Genomic DNA, 24,203 nt, shown 5'->3' with positions numbered 1-24,203 from the left:
GAAATTTGTTAGTGCTGAGAAATTCATTGAATGATGGTCAAGTGATGATCGATTGATGAAGCTTATTCCAAAGTATTGAAAAACATAATAAGGAAGAATCTGAGCGGAAGAGACAATTAAGAGCTACACTGGTTCAATCCTAGAAGAGCAGTGCAATTGGATCCTTGAGGAATCAAAGGGCTTGACACCCAAGAAAGAAAAAAAAAGCTTGAGAAACTTGAGTACCATACATTGAACATGAATTAATTGGCCAATATTTGCATAGCATGCATTGAAAATCATGCACATTGCATAGCATACACTACTTTCAGGAAAGTATAGTGTATAAATTCAAGAAGCAGGGGTGTTCCAACATCCCATATAGAGAAGACAAATATGAAGATATTTTGCAAGATGGAGAAGGAACTTGTCAGGTAAGTTCCTAATCCTTGAAATAGGATGCCTTTTGGGTATCAGGGTTGATCTATAAGACCTTTGGGCATGATCTCCTGAAATTCCCTCAAACACAACTTTCAACTCCTTCGGACATGATTGTCTAGGAGTATTTACTTTTCAAAGTTCGTTGCCTCTGTTTAGAGGAGCAATTTACTTTTCCAAAGTCGTGGTACCTCTGTTTAGAGGAGCAATTTACTTTTCAAAGTTCGTTGCCTCTGTTTAGAGGAGCAATTTACTCTTCCAAAATCGTGGTACCTCTGTTTAGAGGAGCAATTTACTTTCCAAAGTCGTGGTACCTTTGTTTAGAGGAGCAATTTACTTTCCAAAGTTGTGGTACCTCTGTTTAGAGGAGCAATTTACTTTTCAAAGTTCGTTGCCTCTGTTTAGAGGAGCAATTTACTTTTTCAAAGTCGTGGTACCTCTGTTTAGAGGAGCAATTTACTTTTCAAAGTTCGTTGCCTCTGTTTAGAGGAGCAATTTACTCTTCCAAAGTCGTGGTACCTCTGTTTAGAGGAGCAATTTACTTTCCAAAGTCGTGGTACCTCTGTTTAGAGGAGCAATTTACTTTTCAAAGTTCGTTGCCTCTGTTTAGAGGAGCAATTTACTTTTCCAAAGTCGTGGTACCTCTGTTCAGAGGAGCAATTTACTTTTCAAAGTTCGTTGCCTCTGTTTAGAGGAGCAATTTAGTTCCAAAGTCATGGTGCCTCTCGCTTTGGTTAAAAAACAAAAAAAAATAATAAAAACAAAAAAACAAAAAAAAAATACAAAAAATAAAAAATGACAATGTTGAGTCGGGTCTTGATTGGGTGTCTACGTCTTTGCGCAATTTCTGTTTCACAGAAAATGTGCAAAGAGGGGCAGCTGTAGACACCCAATTGGGTCCAGGCCCAGACCAATTGGGCCTGGCCCAAATGGGGTAAGCCCAATGTAATTTTTTCTTGTATTATTATTATTTTCTTTTCTTCTTTTGTGTTTTATTTATTTTATTATTATCATTATTATGTACTAACATATGTATATATTGATTTATTTAGTTTTTTTTTTGTTAATATTTATATGTAATTTATTTATATAGTTATATATGTATTATTATTATTATATTATTATTTTTTTTTATAATATATTTTTAGGTTTATCTTATTTTATTTTTTAAATTATCTGTTAATTTTATCTGATCCTTTTTTATTATCTGATTTTTTTTTCCTATCTTTTCTAATTATCTATCTTTTTATTTTATTTGATTTTGGAGGGCTGTGATTGAAAGTTGAAGAATCCCACTGAGAGTGGGAATTCAATCAGAAGAATCCAGACTGGATTCAAAGATTGAATTCCCGTCCAAAGGAGAATTGAGATTAATCAGAAACTCCTGATCAATCCCTATATAAAGCACCTCCTGGAACAGAATGAAACACACAAAGAAAACAGTAAGCAAAGCTACTGATTTGAGAGAAAAGGAGGCGTATAGGAAGCTAAAAAAAGTTTAGGAGTGTTCTGGGAGTGAGGAAAATTTTTTAGAAATTTTTTGGCGAAAATTTTTTCTGGAAATTTCTAGGAAATTTCCAGATTTCGACAAAAATTCCGGCGAAGTTTGAATTTTTTGGCGAAAATTTCGGCCAACCTTGAAGTTTCCGGCGACTAACCCAGTTTCCGGTGACGAATCCCAGAAACCGGTGATCTTTCGGCCAACTTCCGGTGAAATTTCCAGATTTCGACGACGTTTGCCAGAATCCGACGAAAATTCCACCGGTGTTCTTCAGTTTTTAGAGAGAAGGGAGAGGAAAAAGGAAGAAGAGAGAGAGAGAGGAGAAGGGTTCTGCCGAAAAATAGAGAGAAGTGCCTTTTATACCCTTTCAAAACGACGTCGTTTTGGCCTTAAGTAACCTAGAGGATCCGCGCGTTTTGTCGAACCCGACCCTACCCGGGCGTCGACCCGCTTTCTGACCCGCGCGTGCTAGCCCCCCTCCGAGCCGAGCTAAGCTACCAAGCCGTTCCCCCCGACCCGTTTCCCTGCCTTGAGCCGAGCCGAGCCGCGATCCGAGCCGCTCCAGGTTTTTTTTTTTTTTTTCTTTGTTTATTTTTTTTATTTATTAGATTAGGTTTATTTAATATTCTTTTTATTTTTATTTTTTTTATTTATTTTTTATTATTATATTTTCTTTAAATAAAAAGCAAAAATTCAAAAAAAAATATTTTTAGGGAAAAGTTGAAAGTATCAATTTTCCTTAAAAGTAAATTTTCAAAAAAGGATTTTTGAGGAAAAGTTGAAAGTATCCATTTTCCTTGAAAAATCGAAATTTCAAAAAAAATATATTTTTAGGGAAAAGTTGAAAGTATCAATTTTCCTTAAAAGAAAAATAAATTTTCAAAAAAATATTTTTAGGGAAAAGTTGAAAGTATCAATTTTTCTTAAAAAATAAATTTTCAAAAAAGGGATTTTTGAGGAAAAGTTGAAAGTATCAATTTTCCCTACACACAAAAAAAAAAAATCATTCTTTCATTCCTTTTTATTTTGATTTTTCTTTAAATAATCCGACGACGGAGCCTCTGCAAGTGAAACAGTAGTTTTTCTTGCATACTCTTGAGGTGAGAAAATTTTCTCAATTTTCTGCTAAAAGTATTAGAGTCAATTGAGAAAAGTTTCCAATAATTAATTACTTGGTAAAATTTTAAGGCTTTTGGATAACACAAATTTAAGCTGGTACCATCTTTTGATGGGCGTTGTGAGGGTGCTATAACCTTCCTCACACGTAACCGAACTCCCGAACCTTGTTCTGGTTAGCAGACCTGAACCTATTCTTTTGGGGACCCTTAAACTTAGGTGTTCCCCGAAAGGACAGATTCCATAGGTGGCCAATCGCACCTAGATAAAAAAGATTGGTGGCGACTCCCTTAAGTCAATGTCTAGCGATAGATCCCCGGATCTAGACGTTACGACAAATACTATATTATATAAATATTATACTCTATTATGTTATATATATTTTTTTGTTTTTCTTTCCTTTTCTCTTGGTCGGGGTTTAAACAAGAAAACTAAATCTGGGGTTGATCGAAAACAAGTCGATCTGCATAATCAGGGGACTTTTAATCTGGAATCAAATCAATTAGACAGACAACCAAACTTATCCCAAATATCATGGTGGACAGAATCCAATCCTAGGATTCAAGCCTGGATTGGTTCTATCCGATCTCTAAAATCCCTATTGGGGAATGCCTATAAATTGGATAATGTTCATTTCAACAGGACACAATTGATTTTTGGGAGAAAAAGCTCTATGCTAAAATTTTGGAAAATGTTTTGGTAGTCTATTTCTAAGATGTTGGTGTTGGAAGTTTAGGATTCAAGGTTTTGGTGATTATGAGGGGTTTAGATTTTTTATTTCTGCTAAGGAGTGTTGGGGTTAAGATTTTGGATTTCTAGATTAAAGCTTAAATTTATGGAAAAATCTAGGATTTTTTGGAAATTTTTGGAAAAACTAGGTTTTTTGAGTTAAATGTTTGAATTTTTTGATGAGTTTTCTGGTGGACTTTGAAATTTTTTGATGGGATTCTGGGGAGATTTTTCAAAAATTGGTGGGTTTTCCAGTTCTGATTCATTGTTCTTAGGTCTTTTAGAGAGAGGGCAAAATGTTTGAAGCTAGAGAGAAAGGAGACTAGGGCTTCTAAGGAAAGAGCAGAGAACTTGGCTTTTATATCGTCCCTATACGGTGTTGTTTCTGAATGCTCAAATCCGCACTAACACAAATGGGATCTGCGTGCCACCTATGATTTAACTCGACCCAATCGCATGTTTTCTTTTTCTATTTTGATTTTATTTTTTATCTATTTTATATTTTGAGTTTTTCATTTAAAATTTTTTTATTATTTTATTTTACAAGTTTTTATTATTTATTTATTTTTATTGAGTAATTTATTATCTACTAAATATTGTATAAAAATTATTTTTCTAAAAAATAAAAAATAAAAAATCTTTTCAAAAAAATTCATGAATCCTACCAAATTATTTAAAAATTTTCATAGATTTAAATTTTATGGAATCTACCAAACTATTGGGAAATTTAATAAAGAAATTTTAAAAAATAAAAAAATAATTTTTGTCCTACCAAATTATTAGAGGATTGCTTTCTAAATTAAGTATTAACAAACTATTAGAAGATTTAATGAACTTTTTTAAAAGAATAAAATTTTTATAAATATTTTTAAATAAAATCTCACCAAACTATTAGGAGATCTACTTCAAAGTAAATCTTACTGTCATAACATATAGATCCAAAAATCTATAGCTAGACTTAACAAAAGCTGTCACTACCAATCTTTTTTAACAAGGTGTGATTGGCCACTTAAGGAATCTATCATTTTAGGGAGCTCTTAAGCTTGATTAAAAGTCCCTAAAAAAATAGGTTCATGTTTACAAACCAAAACATGATTCGAAAGTTCGGTTACAAGTGGGAAAGGTTATAGCATCCCCACATGCCAATCCAAAGGATGGTACCATTTTATTTTAAATTTATCCTAAAGTCTTAATTCTAATGGTTTCAATTTTTATGTTGAATATTGGAAATAATTCATAAGATTCTTCCATCAATCTGATAAAATTCTAAAAAATATTTCCTCACCTCAAGGTATTCAAAAATCCCATTTGATTTCTTGAAGAGGCTCCGTCGTCAGAAAAAAGGTTTCATTATATTTTTTATTGTCGAAAATATATCTAATTATTCCACTATTTAGGCCAAATTAAAAATACTTTCTTGTTTTGAATTTTTAAATTCTCCACCATTTAGGCCTATTTAAAAATTCTTTTTATTTATTTATTTTTTTTGGATTTCTATATTTTTCGCCATTTAGGTCAATTTAGAAATATTTTATTTTTCAAAATTTCTAATTTTTCCTCCATTTGGGCCTATTTAGAAATTTTTTTATTTCTCTTTTTTTAAAAGAAAATAATATGACTATTTTTCTTAAAATTTCATTTAAATTCTTCCACCATTTGGGACAAATTTAAAGAAATTTCTCACTTAGAGATTTATTAGAAAATTTACCATTTGAAATTTCTATAAAGTCCATCATTGGATAATTAATACTAATTCTCAAAAAATATTTTATTTTTTCAATTTTTTTGAATTTTCTTTAAAATTTGATCATGCAAAAATATTTAAAAATAAATAAACAAATAAGATAATCAAATAAATAAATACCAAAATGTAATATTATTATATATTTTGTCCATATCAAATATAAAAACACCTTTTCAAGAATTGTGTATAAAATAAAGTAATTAAATAATCAAATAAAGAATGATGAACTAAGAAAAGTTAAAAAAAGTACCAAAGTTTGACTAAAATGAAAACAAGCATATGGGTCTCCTTGGAAAGTCCTCAAATCAATTCAAGCTTTATCGAATCACTTTACTTTCCTTGTTTTTTTCACTTACCCTTTTTGTGTTGTTTCTTAAAAAGAAATAAACCTTCATTTTTATTATTTTTAGCACCTATTCTCCTTCTATCTCTCTACAAAAAAGTACCAAAAACCTAGTCTTACGAAAATGGTGGGTGATATAGGATATGGCTACTGGTAACAGTATAAGGCAAATTGTAGCTTGGATGAATTAGAAGAAAGGTTCGGTTGATAATGGACTATCTAGGAAGTAACTGATGCTTACTGGGATTTGCTCGATTGCTTCCTCCTCTCTCTCAATACTGTTGTGTGATTTTTCTCTTTGATCACTTGTTTTTATGTTTTCTCTTTCTTGTGTTCTTTTGTATGCTTTTTTGCCTATATTTATAGAATCAAAACCATAGAATCCCAATCCAAACAAAAATTCCAACTCCTTTTGCATTTCAACTTCAACCCTTAAATTCAATTCAAATTCAAATACCTAACTTCAATCAAACTTTATCACCTATTTTTTTGGTTTTTTCATTTTTTAATTTATTTATATTTTTTATTAACAGAACTAATCCTAATAGACCCCCAAACAGATTGGGATGTTTACACCTACCAAACCATTTAAAGACTTTACTAATTTTTTTTGAATAAAATATATTAATAAATCTAACGGCAGAGCTTCTTCAGAGTGAGACACTAGTTTTCATGAATACTCTTAAAGTAAAAGAATTATCTTAAATTGCTACCAAACTATTAGGGACAATTTTATGATTAATTTCAATACTAAATATTTTGGTAAAATATAAAAATTTTTAAAGCTTGGATAATTTGAAATCAAACTGGTACCATCCTTTGGATGGGCGCCATAGGAGCTCTATAACCTTTCTCACGTATAACCATACTCCCGAACTTAAAATCTAGTTTCGTGGATCAGAATATACTATTTAAAAATACTTAAATCAATTTGGAACTACTCTTTAAATGGGACATATTCGATCAGGTGGCCAATCACACCTAAAAAAAAAATTGATAGTAACTCTTTTTATTTCATATCTAGTAGTAAGTCTATAGATCTATACATTATGACACTTGTGAATATAAAAACCTTTGCAAATCTTGAATCTTTGTGATTTTTTTTTTTTTTTGCAAAACTTGGAACATTGGGATATTTGAACTTCTATTATGAAACCTTACAAATCTTTGAATTTTCAAATTGTGAATCTTTGAATTTCAAGCTAAAATTTTGAATTTTATTTTTCTAGCTAACGGTTCAATCCAGTCACTCGTTTTCAATCTTGGCTCAATCTAGATCATTTTATTTTTTAAGCTCACAGCTTAATCCCAGTCACTTAGTTTTGATCTCGGTTTAGTTGAGATAATTTTATTTTTCTAACGTGCAATTCAATCTCAGTCACTCGTTTTGATATCGGCTCAGTTTAGATCATTTTATTTTTTAGACCCGTGATTTAACCCTGATCATTCATCTCGATCTTGGCTTAGCTCATATCATTTTATTTTTTAGACTTGCGATTCAATCACAGTCACTCATTTTGATCTCAACTCAATCTAGATCATTTTATTTTTTTGACCTGCAGTTCAATCCTAGTCACTCGTTTTGATCTTTGCTCAGTTCAGATCATTTTATTTTTCAAAGTTGCAGTCCAATCTCTATCGCTCAGTTTCGATCTTGGCTTAATCCAAATCATTTTATTTTTCAAACCTACAATTCAATCCTAGTCACATATTTTGATCTCAGCTCAGTCCAGATCCTTTTATTTTTTGAACCTACAAATCAATCCCATCACTCTTTTTGATCTCAGCTTAGTCTAAATCATTTTATTTTTTAGACCTATAGTTCAATCTCAGTTGCTCAAATTTGATCTCGACTCAGTCCAGATCATTTCATTTTTTTAACTCATGATCCAGTTTTAATCACCCATTCAGATCTTAACTCAATCCAAATCATTTAATTTCTTGTTTCGCGGTTCAATCTCGATCATTTTCCTATTTTGTTATTCTTCGATAGGTTTCGACTTGGACTCAGTTCAGTCATTTCACATATTTATTTTGACTTCAACTTTAAGACCCAAACAAAATGAATGTCTTTTGTTTTTGCACAATTCCTATTTTATAGAAACAGTGCAAAGAGGGGCAATTATAGACACTTCATTTTGTTCAAGATTTTTCTGGGATAAAAAATGAAGCTTTAAGCCCAATAGGAAAATTTTCAATTTTAATTTGATTTAATTTGACTTTACTTGTTTTCAAAAAAAAGTCAAAAGAGAGAGAAATAAAAAAATGAGTGATTTTAGCTTGATTTATGCAAATCCTGTAAAAGGAAAAACTTAAAATCAAATCACATATTACAAAATCGCAATAAAATCATAATCAAATCAAATCACATACAATCACAACCCTAGATTCGATTTACTTGCTAAAATAAAAAGGGATTGAATGTTTATAAAACAGTATTCAAGCACACACACACAAAGGAGGCCAATGAATCAAAGCTATAAAAAAAGTTTTTCTAGGCTTTTGAAACTTTTTTTGGGGAAAAAAAAAGAAAAATTCTAGTGATCTTAGTTTTTTGTTTTTGGGAGGAATCATTCAAGCAAATTCTGAAATTTTTTTTGTTCTGTGATTTTATTTCATTCTGAATTTGATTTGATTTTTGGATTTCCTGAATTTAGGTTTTAATTTCTAAGTTTGATTTCATATTCTGTTAAGTTTCTATGAGGTTTTTTTGTTAGCTTTTGATTCTGGAATTTCTATTGGATTTTCAAGAATCTGAAAACTTTTTTAGGTTTAGGATGAACTTTTCGATTGAAGTTTGAAGTTTTTGCCTCAACCTAATGACCCAGGTGAAAATCCGCACTTCAAGCCTAACCCAATCGTAGGTTTTCCTTTTTTTTTTTTTTCTTTCATCCTATTTTCTGTTTTGATTTTATTTTACTTTTTCTATTTTCTTCTCATTTTATTTTTAGATTTTTTACTTTTACTTATTCTTATTATTTTCATCTTTAATTATTAATTTAATTTATTTTTTTATTTTATTTTCATTTTATTTTTAGCTTTTTTTACATTTACTTATTATTATTATTATTTTCATCTTTAATTATTATTTTACTCATTACTTTAAATTGAAAATTTTATTATTTATTTTTTTAAATACTTTTATGAATTTTATTTTATTTATTTATTTATTTAAAAATAATAACGAAAAAAAATGTTTCTAAAATAAATTCATAAATCTTACCAAACTATTGGAGGATTTTTCGTGAATTTAAATTTTTTATAAATTCTACCAAACTATTGAAGAATCACATAGATCAATTTTATAAAAAAAATATTACTAATAAAATATTTTGTTGTGATCCTACCAAATTATTGGAGGATTTGTATCTTAAATTAAGTCTTACCAAAATATTGAAATATTTAATATATTTTCTAAAAATAAATTTATAAGGAAATCTGAACTATTGGGGGATCTACATCAAAGTGAATCTTAACAAATTATTAAAAGATTTTACTAATTACTTTCTTTAATAAAAATATATTAATGAACTCGACGATAAGTCACTTCAGAGTGGGACACTAGTCTCCCTGAATACTCCTAAATTAAAGAAATTATCTTAAATTGCTACCAAATTATTGGAGTAAATTTATGATTAGTTTTCAATAATTAAATAATTTGGTAAAATTATAAGAATATTTTAAGGCTTGGATGATTTAAAATCAAACTGGTACCATCCTTTAAATAGGCACTGTGAAGGTGTTGTAAACTTCTTCACGCATAATCGCGTTTCCGAACCTAAAATTTGATTTTGTATACTACAATTTAATATTTAAAAATATCTAAGTCAATCTTGGACTCCTCTTTAAATAGGACAGATTTTATCAAGTGACTAATCACATCTAAACAAAAAAGATTGGTGGTGACTCTTTTAATCCATTTTAATAGTAGATCCATAGATTTATACGTTCTAACATAATGTTCACAAATGAGTTCATTTAATTTAATTGAAAGAACATGACTTGAACATGAACAACTTATTATTTAAACGAACAAACATAAATGAACAAAACAATTTTCTTTGTGAACATGAACTGAACATCAATACCTCTAAAAATAAACAAACAAACCACTTACAAATGTTTATTCGTTCATGTTCCGTTCCAACCCTACCTGTAAATGTGTTTAATCCTGCAATCCCAGTTCCTGTGCATTAGTTGGTGACATTGGTAAATAACATGGTATAATGGATCCTTATCAAGTAAGGGCCTGTAACTTTCTTCACTGCCAATAGAGAATTCAATTCTAAGAGCAACCTCTGAATGCCTCGTGCCCAAGCAACTTTCAAACCCAAACCATAGTTCCTATACCCCTCACAGTCCCGTGCAATGCCTCCTATAGCAAGTTCCCCAGGATTAGATAAAGTTGAGTCATCAGCATTCACCTTCATAAACTCCGCAGGAGGAGATTGCCAAGCAATAAGCCGAACTTGCCTGATAGAAGTAAGCCGTCTATTCTTCCTAAAACGCAAATAATCTCTAGTACTAGCCACTATGATGTTAGAAGAATGAGTCGACCAGCTATAATTTTCCTCAAACACATTTATTTCTCCATTCCACACTTGCTTTTTTAACTAATGGGAGCTATAATCTTTCTTTGTTTCTCTTTTTGTTTGTCGTTCTGAAAACAGATTTTGATTTGCTGATTCTTTGTTTATGCTTTCTTTCTTTTTTTCTTCCTTTTTAATGTTGAACTATTGGCATATCCAATGATGGATTACTTTCTTTATTTTTGCCAGAGTTCATTTTGGCATACAGGGAATTTGGTTTCAGGCTGTATTAGCTGTAGCAGGCTATTCTGCTTTCTTCAGCATAATTTTATTTTCCAATCCTACTTCTATATACAATTACATACAACTATATATGTATTAAATTTATAATACAAGAACATTTATTCATGATATGTCCGTAATCCAGTGTTCAGGGTAGAGATAAAAAGGGTGTGAGGATTGCATTGCCCTTGATATTGAACATGGATCGATAATTCAAAGATCATGGACAGGTTATTCGCTTGGAACCTCTCCATCTTGGCTTCGCATTCGACGAAGTTTGAATGAAAATGAAAGCGGAGAGATTGCATGTACCGGTTTGTCTGTCATTCGAATCAGATCGTAAGACCATGCCCCCGCCAAGGTTCCTATCACAGGTCCAACCACATACACCCAAATTCCCTTGTACTGAGCACTAGCAAGTGCTGGTCCTATGGTCCTTGCTGGGTTCATTGATCCACCTGATATTGGTCTGAAATATATATATGCTTAGACAACTTGTATTTAGCATTACATTTCTTTTTTGTATGTGTGCTTATGCACATATATTGTGGCCTAGATGCTGGTTTTTCTTTTTCTGTCATCTTTTGAAGAATCAATTTCAAGAGAATCTTCAAGACACAATTTGGACAAATGAATCTGTCTATTAAAGTAAGTTTAATTGGGCATATAATATGGTTATTTGGGCATGTAAAGCCAGCTAAGAAAAAGGAATTGGAAGAGTTGACTCATAAATGAAGATTTCTAAAGTTGCTTACCCAGCCAAGATTGAAGTTATGCAAACAGCAGAACCAACAGCTATGCCTGCTAGCTCTCCTACCTGTCAATAATGGAAACATATAAAAACTGGAAAGATCCAATTATACCTCAAAAAGGACAAAACTTTGAGAAGAAAATGTCATGCACCATTCTACTATATAAGCACAATATAAGTATGTTATGACATTAAATATGTGTATCAATAACTGATTGATTCAATTGATTTATTCATTTGTCTCGATGATAAGAAGTCATGAACTAGAGCACCGATAATCCTTTGAGATGATTCTTACAGCTTTAGTATCAATTGTCACAGCAGACGCAATAAACATCATTGAAAATGTGACAACTATTTCCATGATTAAAGCTTGAAAATTTGACCCCGAAGGTGATGTGGTGCCAACATGTTTTATTGGATGCAATAATACACGAAGTGTGAATGATGCAGAGATTGCTCCTATTAGTTGAGCTGCAGCATAGAATGGGACCTGCAAGAAATTAAAACTCATAATTGTTCTTAAAAGTTATTGCAATTTGAATATAATGAACCATAATTGCATTTTCCAATACTGTTTAACAAAGAAAAACAACGGTTGAAAACGATGAAAGAACATACATTCATAACGTATTATTGTTCATCCATTTTTCGTTCATTTTATTATATTTTTCATTGTTTTTAGTGCTTTTTTTTTTTTTTTTTTTGAGAAAGGGAGTACTCACCATTACGCATTATTTTTTAATTTAACATATAATTATGCCACTCAAAAGATAAGTATGGATCGCCGACCAGAGTCTTTTAAAATTTTTGAAATGCGCATCTAAAAATAAATTCAAATAATTCTATATATTTTCAATATGGATATCTATATTTCAATCATGCGGTTAGTTGAGTATTTAATTTTTAGTGCGTTAAAAATAAATGTTGGATATAGTTTATTTGCCCATGAATTATTCCATTATTCATGTATATTCACTAATTATGGTTAAGTGAAGCTTTTCTTTAATTTCAAAACTATTAATGGATAGTTATGCGTTGCTGCCGCAGTGAAAAAGATTTGAATTAAAAAAAATACATTTAAAAAATATCATAAAAAAGTGTGATTAGAAATTTTAAATGTTTGATAATATTATAAAAAAGTGTTAATCATAATTGAAATATTTATTATATATAATATTAAAATTTTAAAATTTTAAAGATAATAAAATAATGTTTTTATCATAAATGTATTTTTTTACTATAAAAATATTATTTTTTGAAGAGTTGTTTTATTTGAATTGAAAAATTAAACCTTTAAACTGAAAAACTATTCTTTATTTTTTAATATCGTGTTTAAATTAAAATAAATTTTTGAACGTAAAAATATTTTTCAACATCAAAGCTAAAATGATTCCAATGGTTCAAAAATTGACACCTAGGCTCAACCCCACTTCTCTCTTTGCAACGGCATCATGTCAATCCAATTTGCTATGAGTTTAACCTAGCAACATTTTATCAACTTCCCACTTCTCTATTTGCAATGGCATCATGTCAACCCAATTTGCTATGAGTGAAACCTAGCAACATTTTATCAACTTATCTATCGTTATAAAAATTTTCGTTGGTAAATTTTATTAATACTGTTTTTATCAACAGATAACATATTTTTATTGACAAAAAATTTCATTGATCAAAGTTAATTTTCTGGTAGTGAACCTTTGCCAAAAAAATAACAAATCATCAAGAAAGAAAATAACGGAAAAACAATTAAAAATCAAGATCATTGGATCAGATTCTACTAATTATTTTGTCTAATTATTTATTTTTATTGTTTACTAAGCAAAAACTTTATCAATGAAATGATTCCAATAATTCAAAAATTGAAACCGAGGCTCAACCCCACTTCTCTATTTGCGATGGCATCATGTCAATCCATTTTGCTATAAGTGAAACCTAGCAACAATTTATCAACTTATCTATCACTTATAAAAATTTTCATTAGTAAATTTTATTAGTAACGTTGTTATCAACGAAAAACATATTCTTATTGACATAAAATTTCATTGATAAAAGTCAATTTTATGGCAATGAACCTTTGCCAAAAAATTAAGAAATCATCAATAAAGAAAATAACATAAAAAACTTGAAAATCAAGATCATTAGATCAGATTCTACTAATTTTTGTCTAATTATTTATTTTTATTGTTTCTTAAGCAAAAACTAGACCTGATAATTTAAAATACGATATAGTGACACGATACAATTACGATATGAAAATAAGTTACAAAGATGACATGGCTTTAAATTGTAGCAATAACTATATATGGATTTAAAAAAATAAAAAATTATATTTTATATTTTCGTGTTAATACAAATTCTGACAAACAATTTTCATATAAAACACAACACAAATATACGAATTTTAATATTTCACACAACACAAATACATGAATCGTCAGGTATAGCAAAAACATAGTGATTTCAAGAACTAAAAAGAAAATAATGTACCTGCTTCCATGGAAAATGTCTGACAGATGCAAATGCTACAGTAACAGCCGGGTTCATGTGTGCACCAGACACATGGCCAACTGCATAGATCATTACAGTTACAATAAGCCCACCAGCAATTGAAGCTCCAAGCCTTGAGATTTTGTTTTCATCAATGGAACTAATGGCAGCTGATCCACATGTCACAAACACTAGCAAGTAGGTTGCTATGATCTCTGCGAACACCTGTTACATATGTACATATAAAATTTTATCAGACAATTAATGGTGTTTATACAAAAGGAAAAGCTATAGTTTTATTTAAGATGTTGTTTTGACAGGGTCGGAAGTTGAGATACATGCAAAACTGTTTTTACCTTTCTTGGAAAATCAGGAGGGTAGTATTTTTGAAATGATTTGCAAACAAAACTAATGCCAGGCTCTTGGGGTGTTGGATTGTAATCGAATGGGGCAAGCTCTTTTTGATGATCTATTGTAGCCATTGTTGAAGGACTGAGAAATTGAAGGATGGAAGGGAGAGAGTGAGGTTAATTCAAGAGCAATACCAACTAAATCTCAATGTTCAGATTGCATTCTTTTATAATTTTTGTGGCCAATGATATCTAATTTGCCTGTTGGGTTAAAAGCATTAGATAAGATTCGGATCTTAATTTAGTCGGTTCATGCAGTTATCTTTAAGAGTGAACATCCAACAAATTTAAAATTCAAATTTCAATATCTACAATTACTTTCAATCTTCTCAGATTGTACTTTTTTTATTAAAAAAATTCCTATTGCCGGTTGCTCTATTAACGGTTAAGTGTCCATATTAACATATTATAGCCTGATTGATAGCCAAATTGGACAATGCCTACTTTCCACTACACAGATTTCTCTTTTAACTTTTTTTTATTTATATGGCAATATGATGTTAAGTTATTAAGAGGTTTGATCAGAAGGCTGCAAGGATCTATCTTTCATCTTTCTTGCCTTCCTGCAAACAGTTTCATTGTGAAGATATTTATCAAGAGTAATAAAGAAATATTTGTAAGAAATGTTGGGGGATAAATGATAACATCTTTTCCATTCTATAAAAAAAAAAATCAATATGCTATAAATTCGTAAATGATAAGCTATATATGTTTCCTAAGTAATATTAACAAGCAGTTATAAGTGTTGTTTAAAGTGATAATCATAGAAAGAATTTTAACATAATTTTAAAGCACAAAATATATTTAATTTTTTATTAATCAAATGAATCTCTTTCATTTTTATCAAAGTTTGAACTATGATCACTTAAATTAAGAGTGTAACATTTTACAAACAGATCGTAAGACTATTGACATTTTATTGTGTTATTATAATAAAAAAATTCAAAAGTATAAAAAACAAAGAAGAAAAAAAAGAAAAAGAAAACATATAAATATAATTATATTGTATAAATATTATATTTTGTAAATAATATATTATATTATGTTATATTATTATTATTTTCTTTTTTTTTTCTTTTCTTTTCTTTCCTTTTCTCTTAGTTGGGGTTTGAACAAAGAAACTAAATCTGGGGTTGACCAAAAACAATGGGGCAATCGATTTGCATAATCAAGGGACTTTTAATCTGGAATCAAATGAGTCAGACCAACGGCTAGACTTATGCCAAATATCACGGTGGACAAAATCCAATCCCATGATTCAAGCCTAGATTGGTTCTATCTAATCCCTAAAATCCATATTGAAGAGTGCTTATAAATTGGACAATGTTCATTTCAAGAGGACACGATTGATTTTTGGGAGAAAAAGCTCTGCGTTAAAATTCTGGAAAATATTTTGGTAGTCTATTTCTGAGATGTTGGTGTTGGAAGTTTAGGATTCAAGGTTCTGGTGATTATGAGGGTTTGGATTTTTTATTTTCTACTTAGGAGTGTTGGGGTTAAGATTTTGGATTTTTGGATCAAAGCTTAAATTTATGGAAAAATCTGGGATGTTCTAGAAATTTTTGGAAAAATTGGGTTTTTTTAGTTAAATGTTTGAATATTTTGATGAGTTATTCAGTAGATTTTGAATTTTTCAACGGAATTCCAGTGAGATTTTTCAAAAAATGGTGGGTTTTTCAATTTTCGATTGAATGTTTCTGGGTCTTTTAGAGAGAAAGCAGAACGTCTGAAGCTAGAGAGAAAGGAGATTAGGGCTTCTAAAGAAAAAGCAGAGAACTTAGCTTTTATACCGTCCCCACATGACATTGTTTTTGAGTGCCCAGATCTACACATAACATGAATAGGATCCGTGCGCCACCTATGGTTCATCCCAACCCAATCATAGGTTTTTTTTTTCTATTTTAATTTTATTTTCTAATTTTATTTTTCATATATTTTATATTTGGAGTTTTTTTTTATTTTGAGTTTTTTATTATTTTATTTTACAAGTTTTTATTATATATTCATTTTTATTGAGTAATTTATTATTTAATGAATATTGTATAAAAATTATTTTTCTAAAAAAATAAAAAAATCTTTTCAAATAAATTCATGAATCCTACCAAACTATTGGAGAATTTTTATGGATTTAAATTTTATGGAATCCACCAAACTATTAGGAAATTTCATAAATAAATTTTAAAAAATAAAAAAATAATTTTTATCCTACCAAACTATTGGAGGATTGCTTCCTAAATTAAGTCTTAACAAACTATTGGAAGATTTAATGAATTTTTTTAAAAAAACAAAATTTTTATAAATATTTTTAAATAAAATCTCACCAAACTATTAGGAGATCTGTCTCAAAGTAAATCTTACAAACTATTAAAGGACTTTACTAATTTTTTTGAATAAAATATATTAATAAATCCAATGACGGAGCTTCTTTAAAGTGAGAAACTAGTCTCCATGAATACTCTTGAGGTAAGAGAATTATTTTAAATTGCTACCAAACTATTATGGGCAATTTTAGGATTAATTTCAATACTATATATTTTGGTAAAATATAAACAAGTTTAAGGCTTAAATAATTTGAAAAATGGGTGCCGTAGGGGCGCTATAACCTTTCCCATGTATAACCATACTCCCAAACTTAAAATCTAGTTTCGTGGATCATAATTTATTATTTAAAGATACTTAAGTCAATCTTGGGACTACTCTTTAAATGGGACAAATTCGATCAGGTGGCTAATTACATCTAAACAAAAAAGATTAGTAGCGACTCCTTTATTTTATATCTAATAGTAGGTCCATGGATCTATATATTATCACACTTGCGAATATAAAAACCTTTGCAAATCTTGAATCTTTTTAATTTTTTTGTTTTTGTGAAACTTGGAACATTGGGATCTTTGAACTTCTATTATGAAACCTTACAAATCTTTAAATTTTCAAATTTTGAATCTTTGGATTTCAAGCTAAAATTTTTAATTTTATTTTTCTAACTCACGATTCAATCCAAGTCACTCGTTTTCAATCTTGGCTCAGTCCAGATCATTTTATTTTTTGAATTCGCGGTTCAATCTCAGTCACTTAGTTTCGATCTCAGCTCAGTCCAAATCATTTTCTTTTTACTTGTGATTCAATTTTGATCACTCATTTCGATCTTGGCCTAGTCCAGATCATTTTATTTTTTAAACTCACAGTTCAATCCCAATCACTCATTTCGATCTTAGCACGATCCAGATCATTTTATTTTTTTGACTTGTTGTTCAATCTCAGTCACTCGTTTCGATCTCTACTCAGTCCAGATCATTTTAATTTTTGAACATGCGGTTCAATCCCAGTGACTCATTTTGATCTCGACTCAGTCCAAATCAATTCAGTCCTAGTCACTGATTTCGATCTCAGCTCAGTCTAAATCATTTTATTTTTAAGACCTACGGTTCAATCCCGATCACTCAGTTTTGATCTCAGCTCGGATTAGATCATTTTATTTTTTGACTTGCGTTTCAATCTTAGTCACCCGTTCTGATCTTAGCTCAATCCAAATCATTTTAATTTCTTGTTTCGCGGTTCAGTCTCGATCATTTTCCTATTTTGTTATTCTTCGATAAGTCTCAACTTGGACTCAATTCAATCGTTTTCATATTTTTATTTTGACTTCAACTTTAAGACCCAAACAAAATGGATGTCTTTTATCTTTGTGCAATTCCTATTTCAAAGAAACTGTGTAAAGATGGACAACTGTAGACATCCCATTTTGTTCGAAATTTTTCTAGGACAAAAAACGAAGCTTCGAGCCCAATAGGAAAATTTTCAATTTTAATTTGATTTAATTTGATTTTACTTGTTTTCAAAAAAAAAATCAAAAGAGAGAGAGAGAGAGAGAGAAAAATATCAAAAAAATCTGTGAGGATTGCCTTGCCCTTGATATTGAACATGGATCGATAATTCAAAGATCATTGACAGGTTCTTCGTTTGGAACCTCTCCATCTTGGCTTCTCATTCGACGAAGTTTGAATGAAAATGAACACGGAGAGATTGCATGCACCGGCTTGTCTGTCATTCGTATCAGATTGTAAGACCATGCCCCCGTCAAGGTTCCTATCACAGGTCCAACCACATACACCCAAATTCCAGTGTACTGAGCACTAGCAAGTGCTGGTCATATGGTCCTTGCTGGGTTCATTGATCCACCTGATATTGGTCTGAAATATATATATATATATATATATGCTTAGACAACTTGTAATTAGCATTACAATTTTTTTTTTGTATGTGTGCTTATGCAGATATGTTATGGCCTAGATGCTGGTTTTTCTTTTTTTGTCATCTTTTGAAGAATCAGTTTCAAGAGAATCTTCAAGAAACAATTTGGAGGAATGAATCTGTCCATTAATGTAAGGTTAATTGGGCATATAAGGCCAGCTAAGAAAAAGGAATTGGAAGAGTTGACTCATAAATGAAGATTTCTAAAGTTGCTTACCCAGCCAAGATTGAAGTTATGCAAACAGCAGAACCAACAGCTATGCCTGCTAGCTCTCCTACCTGTCAATATGGAAACAAACAAAAACTGGAAAGATCCAATTATACCTCAAAAACGACAAAACTTTGTGTCGAATGCACAATATAAGTGTTGTGACATTAAATCTATCTGTGTATCAATAACTGATTGATTCAATTGATTTATTCATTTGTCTCAATGATAACAAGTCATGAGTTAGACCATCGATAATCATTTGAGATAATTCTTACAGCTTTAGTATCAATTGTCACAGCCGACGCGATAAACATCATTGAAAACGTGACAACTATTTCCATGATTAAAGCTTGAAAATTTGACCCCGAAGGCGATGTGGTGCCAACATGTTTTATTGGATGCAATAATACACGAAGTGTGAATGATGCAGAGACTGCTCGTATTAGTTGAGCTGCAGCATAGAATGGGACCTGCAAGAAATTAAAACCCCATGGGTTTCATCTATTTGTTCTTAAAAATTATTGCAATTTGAATATAATTAACCATAATTGTTACTGGCTTCACAATTATTTAACTCATACAATATTTTGACTTTCATGCATGTTGCATTTTACAATACTGTTTAATAAAGAAAAATAAAGGTTGAAAGTGATGAAAGAACATCCATTCACAACGGATTATTGTTCATCCATTTTTCTTTCATTTTATTGTATTTTTCATTTTTTTATTGCATTTTGTTTTTTTTAGAAAGGGAGTACTCACCATTATGATCTGCATTATTTTAGTTAAGCACTGCTCCTGCAGAGAAAAAGATTTGAATTAAAAAAAATACATTTAAAAAATATGATAAAAAAAGTGTGATTAGAAATTTTAAATGTTTGATAATATTATAAAAAAAGTGTTATTAGTAATTGAAATATTTAAAATATATATAATATTAAAATTTTTAAATTTTAATGGTAATAAAATAATGTTTTTATCTTAAATGTATTTTTTTAGTATAAAAACATTTTTTTTGAAGAGTTTTTTTATTGAGTTGAAAAATTAAACCTTTAAACTGAAAAACTATTTTTTATTTTTAATATTGTGTTTAAATTAAAATAAATTTTTGAACATAAAAATTTATTTCAACATCAAAGCTAAAATGATTCCAATGATTCAAATGTTGAAACCTAGGCTCAACCCCACTTCTCTATTTGCAATGGCATCATGTCAAACCAAGTCAAACCTAACAACATTTTATCAACTTTCCACTTCTCTATTTGAAATGGCATCATGTCAATCTAATTTGCTATGAGTGAAACTTCTTTATCTGCAATGGCATCATGTCAATCCAATTTGCAATGAGTGAAACCTAGTAACATTTTATCAACTTATCTATCATTTATAAAAATTTTTGTTGGTAAATTTTATTAGTAACGTTGTTATCAATGGAAAACATGTTATTATTGACAAAAAAATTTCATTCATAAAAGTCAATTTTCTGGTAGTGAACCCTTGCCAAAAAAATAAGAAATCCTCAACAGAGAAAATAACAAAAAAAGTTGAAAATCAAGATCATTAGATCAGATTCTACTAAGTTTTTTGTCTAATTATTTATTTTTATTGTTTCCTAAGCAAAAACTTTATCAATGAAATGATTCCAATGATTCAAAAATTGAAACCTAGGCTCAACCCCACTTCTCTACTTGCGATGTCAATCCAATTTGCTATGAGTGAAACCTAGCAACATTTTATCAACTTATCTATCACTTATAAAAATTTTCATCGGTAAATTTTATTAGTAATGTTGTTATCACCGAAAAACATATTATTATTGACAAAAAATTTCATTTATAAAAGTCAATTTTCTAGTAGTGAACCTTTGCCAAAATAATAAGAAATCATCAACAACGAAAATAATAAAAAAATTAAAAACCAAGATCATTGGATCAGATTCTGCTAATTTTTTGGGTCTAATTATTTATTTTTATTGTTTCCTAAGCAAAACCTTTATCAATGAAATGATTACAATGATTCAAAAATTGAAACCTAAGCTCAACCCCACTTCTATATTTGCAATGGCATCTTGTCAATCCAATTCGCTATGAGTGAAACCTAGCAACATTTTATCAACTAATCAATCACTTATAAAAGTTTTCATCGGTAAATTTAATTAGTAATGTTGTTATCAATGAAAAACATATTATTATTGACAAAAAATTTCATTGATAAAAGTCAATTTTCTGGTAGTGAACCTTTGCCAAAAAAATAAGAAATCATCAACAAAGAAAATAATTGAAAAAAATTGAAAATTAAGATCATCGGATCAGATTTTGCTATTTTTTTTGTCTAATTATTTATTTTCTTTGTTTCCTAAGCAAAAATTAGACCTATTAATCTAAAACACGACACAGTGATATGATACGAATAAAATAGGAAAATAAGATATAAAGATGACACGGCTTAAAATTGTAACAATATCTATATATGGGTTAAAAAAATAAAAAATTGTAATTTATATTCTTTTATCGACACAAATTATGACATGCAATTTTCATGTAAAATATTGTATGAATACATAAATTTTAATATTTTACACAGCATAAATATTCTAATTGCCAACTATAGCAAAAACGTAATGATTTCAAGAACTAAAAGTTGTAGTTCATTGGCATACAGGGAATTTGGTTTCATGCTGTAGTAGCTGTAGCAGGCTATTCTGCTTTCTTCAGCATAATTTTATTTTCCAATCCTACTTCTATATACTATTACATACAACTATATATGTATTAAAGTTATAATACAAGAACATTTATTCAAGATATGTCCATAATCTAGTTTTCAGGGTAGAGATAAAAAGGGTGTGAGGATTGCCTTGCCCTTGATATTGAACATGGATCGATAATTCAAAGATCATTGACAGGTTCTTCGTTTGGAACCTCTCCATCTTGGCTTCTCATTCGACGAAGTTTGAATGAAAATGAACGCGGAGAGATTGCATGCACCGGCTTGTCGGTCATTCGGATCAGATCGTAAGACCATGCCCCCGTTAAGTTTCCTATCTCAGGTCCAACCACATACACCCAAATTCCCTTGTACTGAGCACTAGCAAGTGTTGGTCCTATAGTCCTTGCTGGGTTCATTGATCCACCTGATATTGGTCTGAAATATATATATGCTTAGACAACTTGTAATTAGCATTACATTTTTTTTTTGTATGTGCGCTTAAGCACATATGTTGTGGCCTAGATGCTGGTTTTTCTTTTTTTGTCATCTTTTGGAGAATCAATTTCAAGAGAATCTTCAACAAACAATTTGGACAAATGAATCTGTCCATTAATCTAAGGTTAATTGAGCATATAATATGGTTAATTGGGAATATAAAGCCAGCTAAGAAAAAGGAATCGGAAGAGTTGACTCATAAATGAAGATTTCTAAAGTTGCTTACCCAGCCAAGATTGAAGTTATGCAAACAGCAGAACCAACAGCTATGCCTGCTAGCTCTCCTACCTGTCCATATGGAAACATATAAAAACTGGAAAGGTCCAATTATACCTCAAAAACGACAAAACTTTGAGAAGAAAATGTCATGCACCATTCTACTATATAAGTGCAATATAAGTATGTTATGACATTAAATATATGTGTGTATCAATAACCGATTGATTCAATTCATTAATTCATTTGTCTTGATGATAAGAAGTCATGAACTAGAGCATCGATAATCCTTTGAGATGATTCTTACAGCTTTAGTATCAATTGTCACAGCTGACGCAATAAACATCATTGAAAATGTGACAACTATTTCCATGATTAAAGCTTGAAAATTTGACCCCGAAGGTGATGTGGTGCCAATATGTTTTATTGGATGCAATAATACACGAAGTGTGAATGATGCAGAGATTGCTCCTATTAGTTGAGCTGCAGCATAGAATGGGACCTGCAAGAAATTAAACCCCATGGGTTTCATTTATTTGTTCTTAAAAATTATTGCAATTTGAATATAATTAACCATAATTGTTACCGTCTTCACAATTATTTAACTCATGCAATATTTTGACCTTCGTGCATGTTGCATTTTCCAATACTGTTTAATAAAGAAAAATAAAGGTTGAACGTGATGAAAGAACATCCATTCATAACGGGTTATTGTTCATCCCTTTTTCTTTCATTTTATTGTATTTTTCATTGTTTTTAGTGCTTCTTTTTTTTTTTAGAAAGGGAGTACTCCCCATTGCGATTTGCATTATTTTTTAATTTAGCACATAATTATGCTACTCAAGAGATAAGTATGGACCGCCCACCAGAGTCTTTTAATATTTTTGAAATAAGCATATAAAAATAAATTCAAATAATTCTATATATTTTCAATATGGATATATATATTCCAATCATGTGGTTAGTTGAGTATTTAATTTTTTGTGCGTTAAAAATAACTGTTGAATATAGTTTATTCCATTATTCATGTATATTTACTAATTGTGGTTAAGTGAAGCTTTTATTTGAGTTCAAAATTATTAATGAATGGTTAAGCGTTGCTGCAGTGAAAAAGATTTGAATTAAAAAAAAATACATCTAAGAAATATGATAAAAAAAGTGTGATTAAAAATTTTAAATGCTTGATAATATTATAAAAAAGTGTTATTAGCAATTGAAATATTTAAAATATATATAATATTAAATTTTTGAAATTTAAAAGATAATTAAATAATGTTTTTATCTTAAATGTATTTTTTTTAGTATAAAAACATTTTTTTTTGAAGAGTTTTTTTATTTGAGTGGAAAAATTAAACCTTTAAACTGAATTTTTTTATTTTTAATATTGTGTTTAAATTAAAATAAATTTTTGAACGTAAAAATTTGTTTCAACATCAAAGCTAAAATGATTCCAATGATTTAAAAATTGAAACCTAGGCTCAACCCCACTTCTTTATTTGCAATGGCATCATGTCAAACCAAGTCAAACCTAGCAACATTTTATCAACTTTCCACTTCTCTATTTGCAATGGCATCATGTTAATCCAATTTGCTATGACTGAAACCTAGCAACATTTTATCGACTTATCTATCACTTATAAAAATTTTCGTTGGTAATTTTATTAGTAATGTTGTTATCAACAAAAAACATTCTATTATTGACAAAAAATTTCATTGATAAAAGTCAATTTTCTAGTAGTGAACCTTTGCCAAAAAAATAAGAAATCATCAACAAAGAAAATAACAGAAAAAAAATTGAAAATCAAGATAATTGGATTAGATTCTGCTAATTTTTTGGTCTAAACATTTATTTTATTGTTTCCTAGGCAAAAACTTTCTCAATGAAATTATTCCAATGATTCAAAATTTGAAACCTAGGCTCAAACCCACTTCTATATTTGCAATGGCATCTTATCAATCCAATTTGCTATTTGTGAAACCTAGCAACATTTTATCGACTTATCTATCAC

The 24,203-nt window shown here is 29.7% G+C and overlaps 2 protein-coding genes and 1 pseudogene across 2 annotated transcripts; all 3 read right to left on the bottom strand.

The window, feature by feature from the left end:
• Nucleotides 1–9,399: 9,399 nt before the first annotated feature.
• LOC111293382 (aquaporin NIP2-2-like) lies at nt 9,400–14,563 on the bottom strand. Its single transcript, XM_089767303.1, has 4 exons — nt 14,259–14,563; nt 13,903–14,127; nt 11,417–11,905; nt 9,400–11,130 (listed from the first exon to the last, which is right to left on the bottom strand). Exons 1-3 carry the CDS (start codon nt 14,382–14,384, stop codon nt 11,669–11,671), a joined length of 588 nt encoding a protein of 195 aa, XP_089623429.1. The 5' UTR covers nt 14,385–14,563; the 3' UTR covers nt 9,400–11,130; nt 11,417–11,668.
• A 3,330-nt stretch (nt 14,564–17,893) lies between these two features.
• On the bottom strand, nt 17,894–19,551 carry LOC111293381 (aquaporin NIP2-1-like; annotated as a pseudogene).
• A 1,897-nt stretch (nt 19,552–21,448) lies between these two features.
• Nucleotides 21,449–22,717, bottom strand: LOC111292290 (aquaporin NIP2-1-like). Its single transcript, XM_022884588.2, has 3 exons — nt 22,502–22,717; nt 22,205–22,266; nt 21,449–21,918 (listed from the first exon to the last, which is right to left on the bottom strand). Exons 1-3 carry the CDS (start codon nt 22,715–22,717, stop codon nt 21,663–21,665), a joined length of 534 nt encoding a protein of 177 aa, XP_022740323.2. The 3' UTR covers nt 21,449–21,662.
• Nucleotides 22,718–24,203: the final 1,486 nt, after the last annotated feature.

Source organism: Durio zibethinus, chromosome 10, assembly GCF_047325235.1.
Source record: "Durio zibethinus cultivar Kanyao isolate XHJ-2024 chromosome 10, ASM4732523v1, whole genome shotgun sequence".
NCBI lineage: Eukaryota > Viridiplantae > Streptophyta > Magnoliopsida > Malvales > Malvaceae > Durio > Durio zibethinus.
The sequence above is the reverse complement of the archived record's forward strand: the minus strand, read 5'-3'. Positions and strand labels throughout refer to the sequence as shown.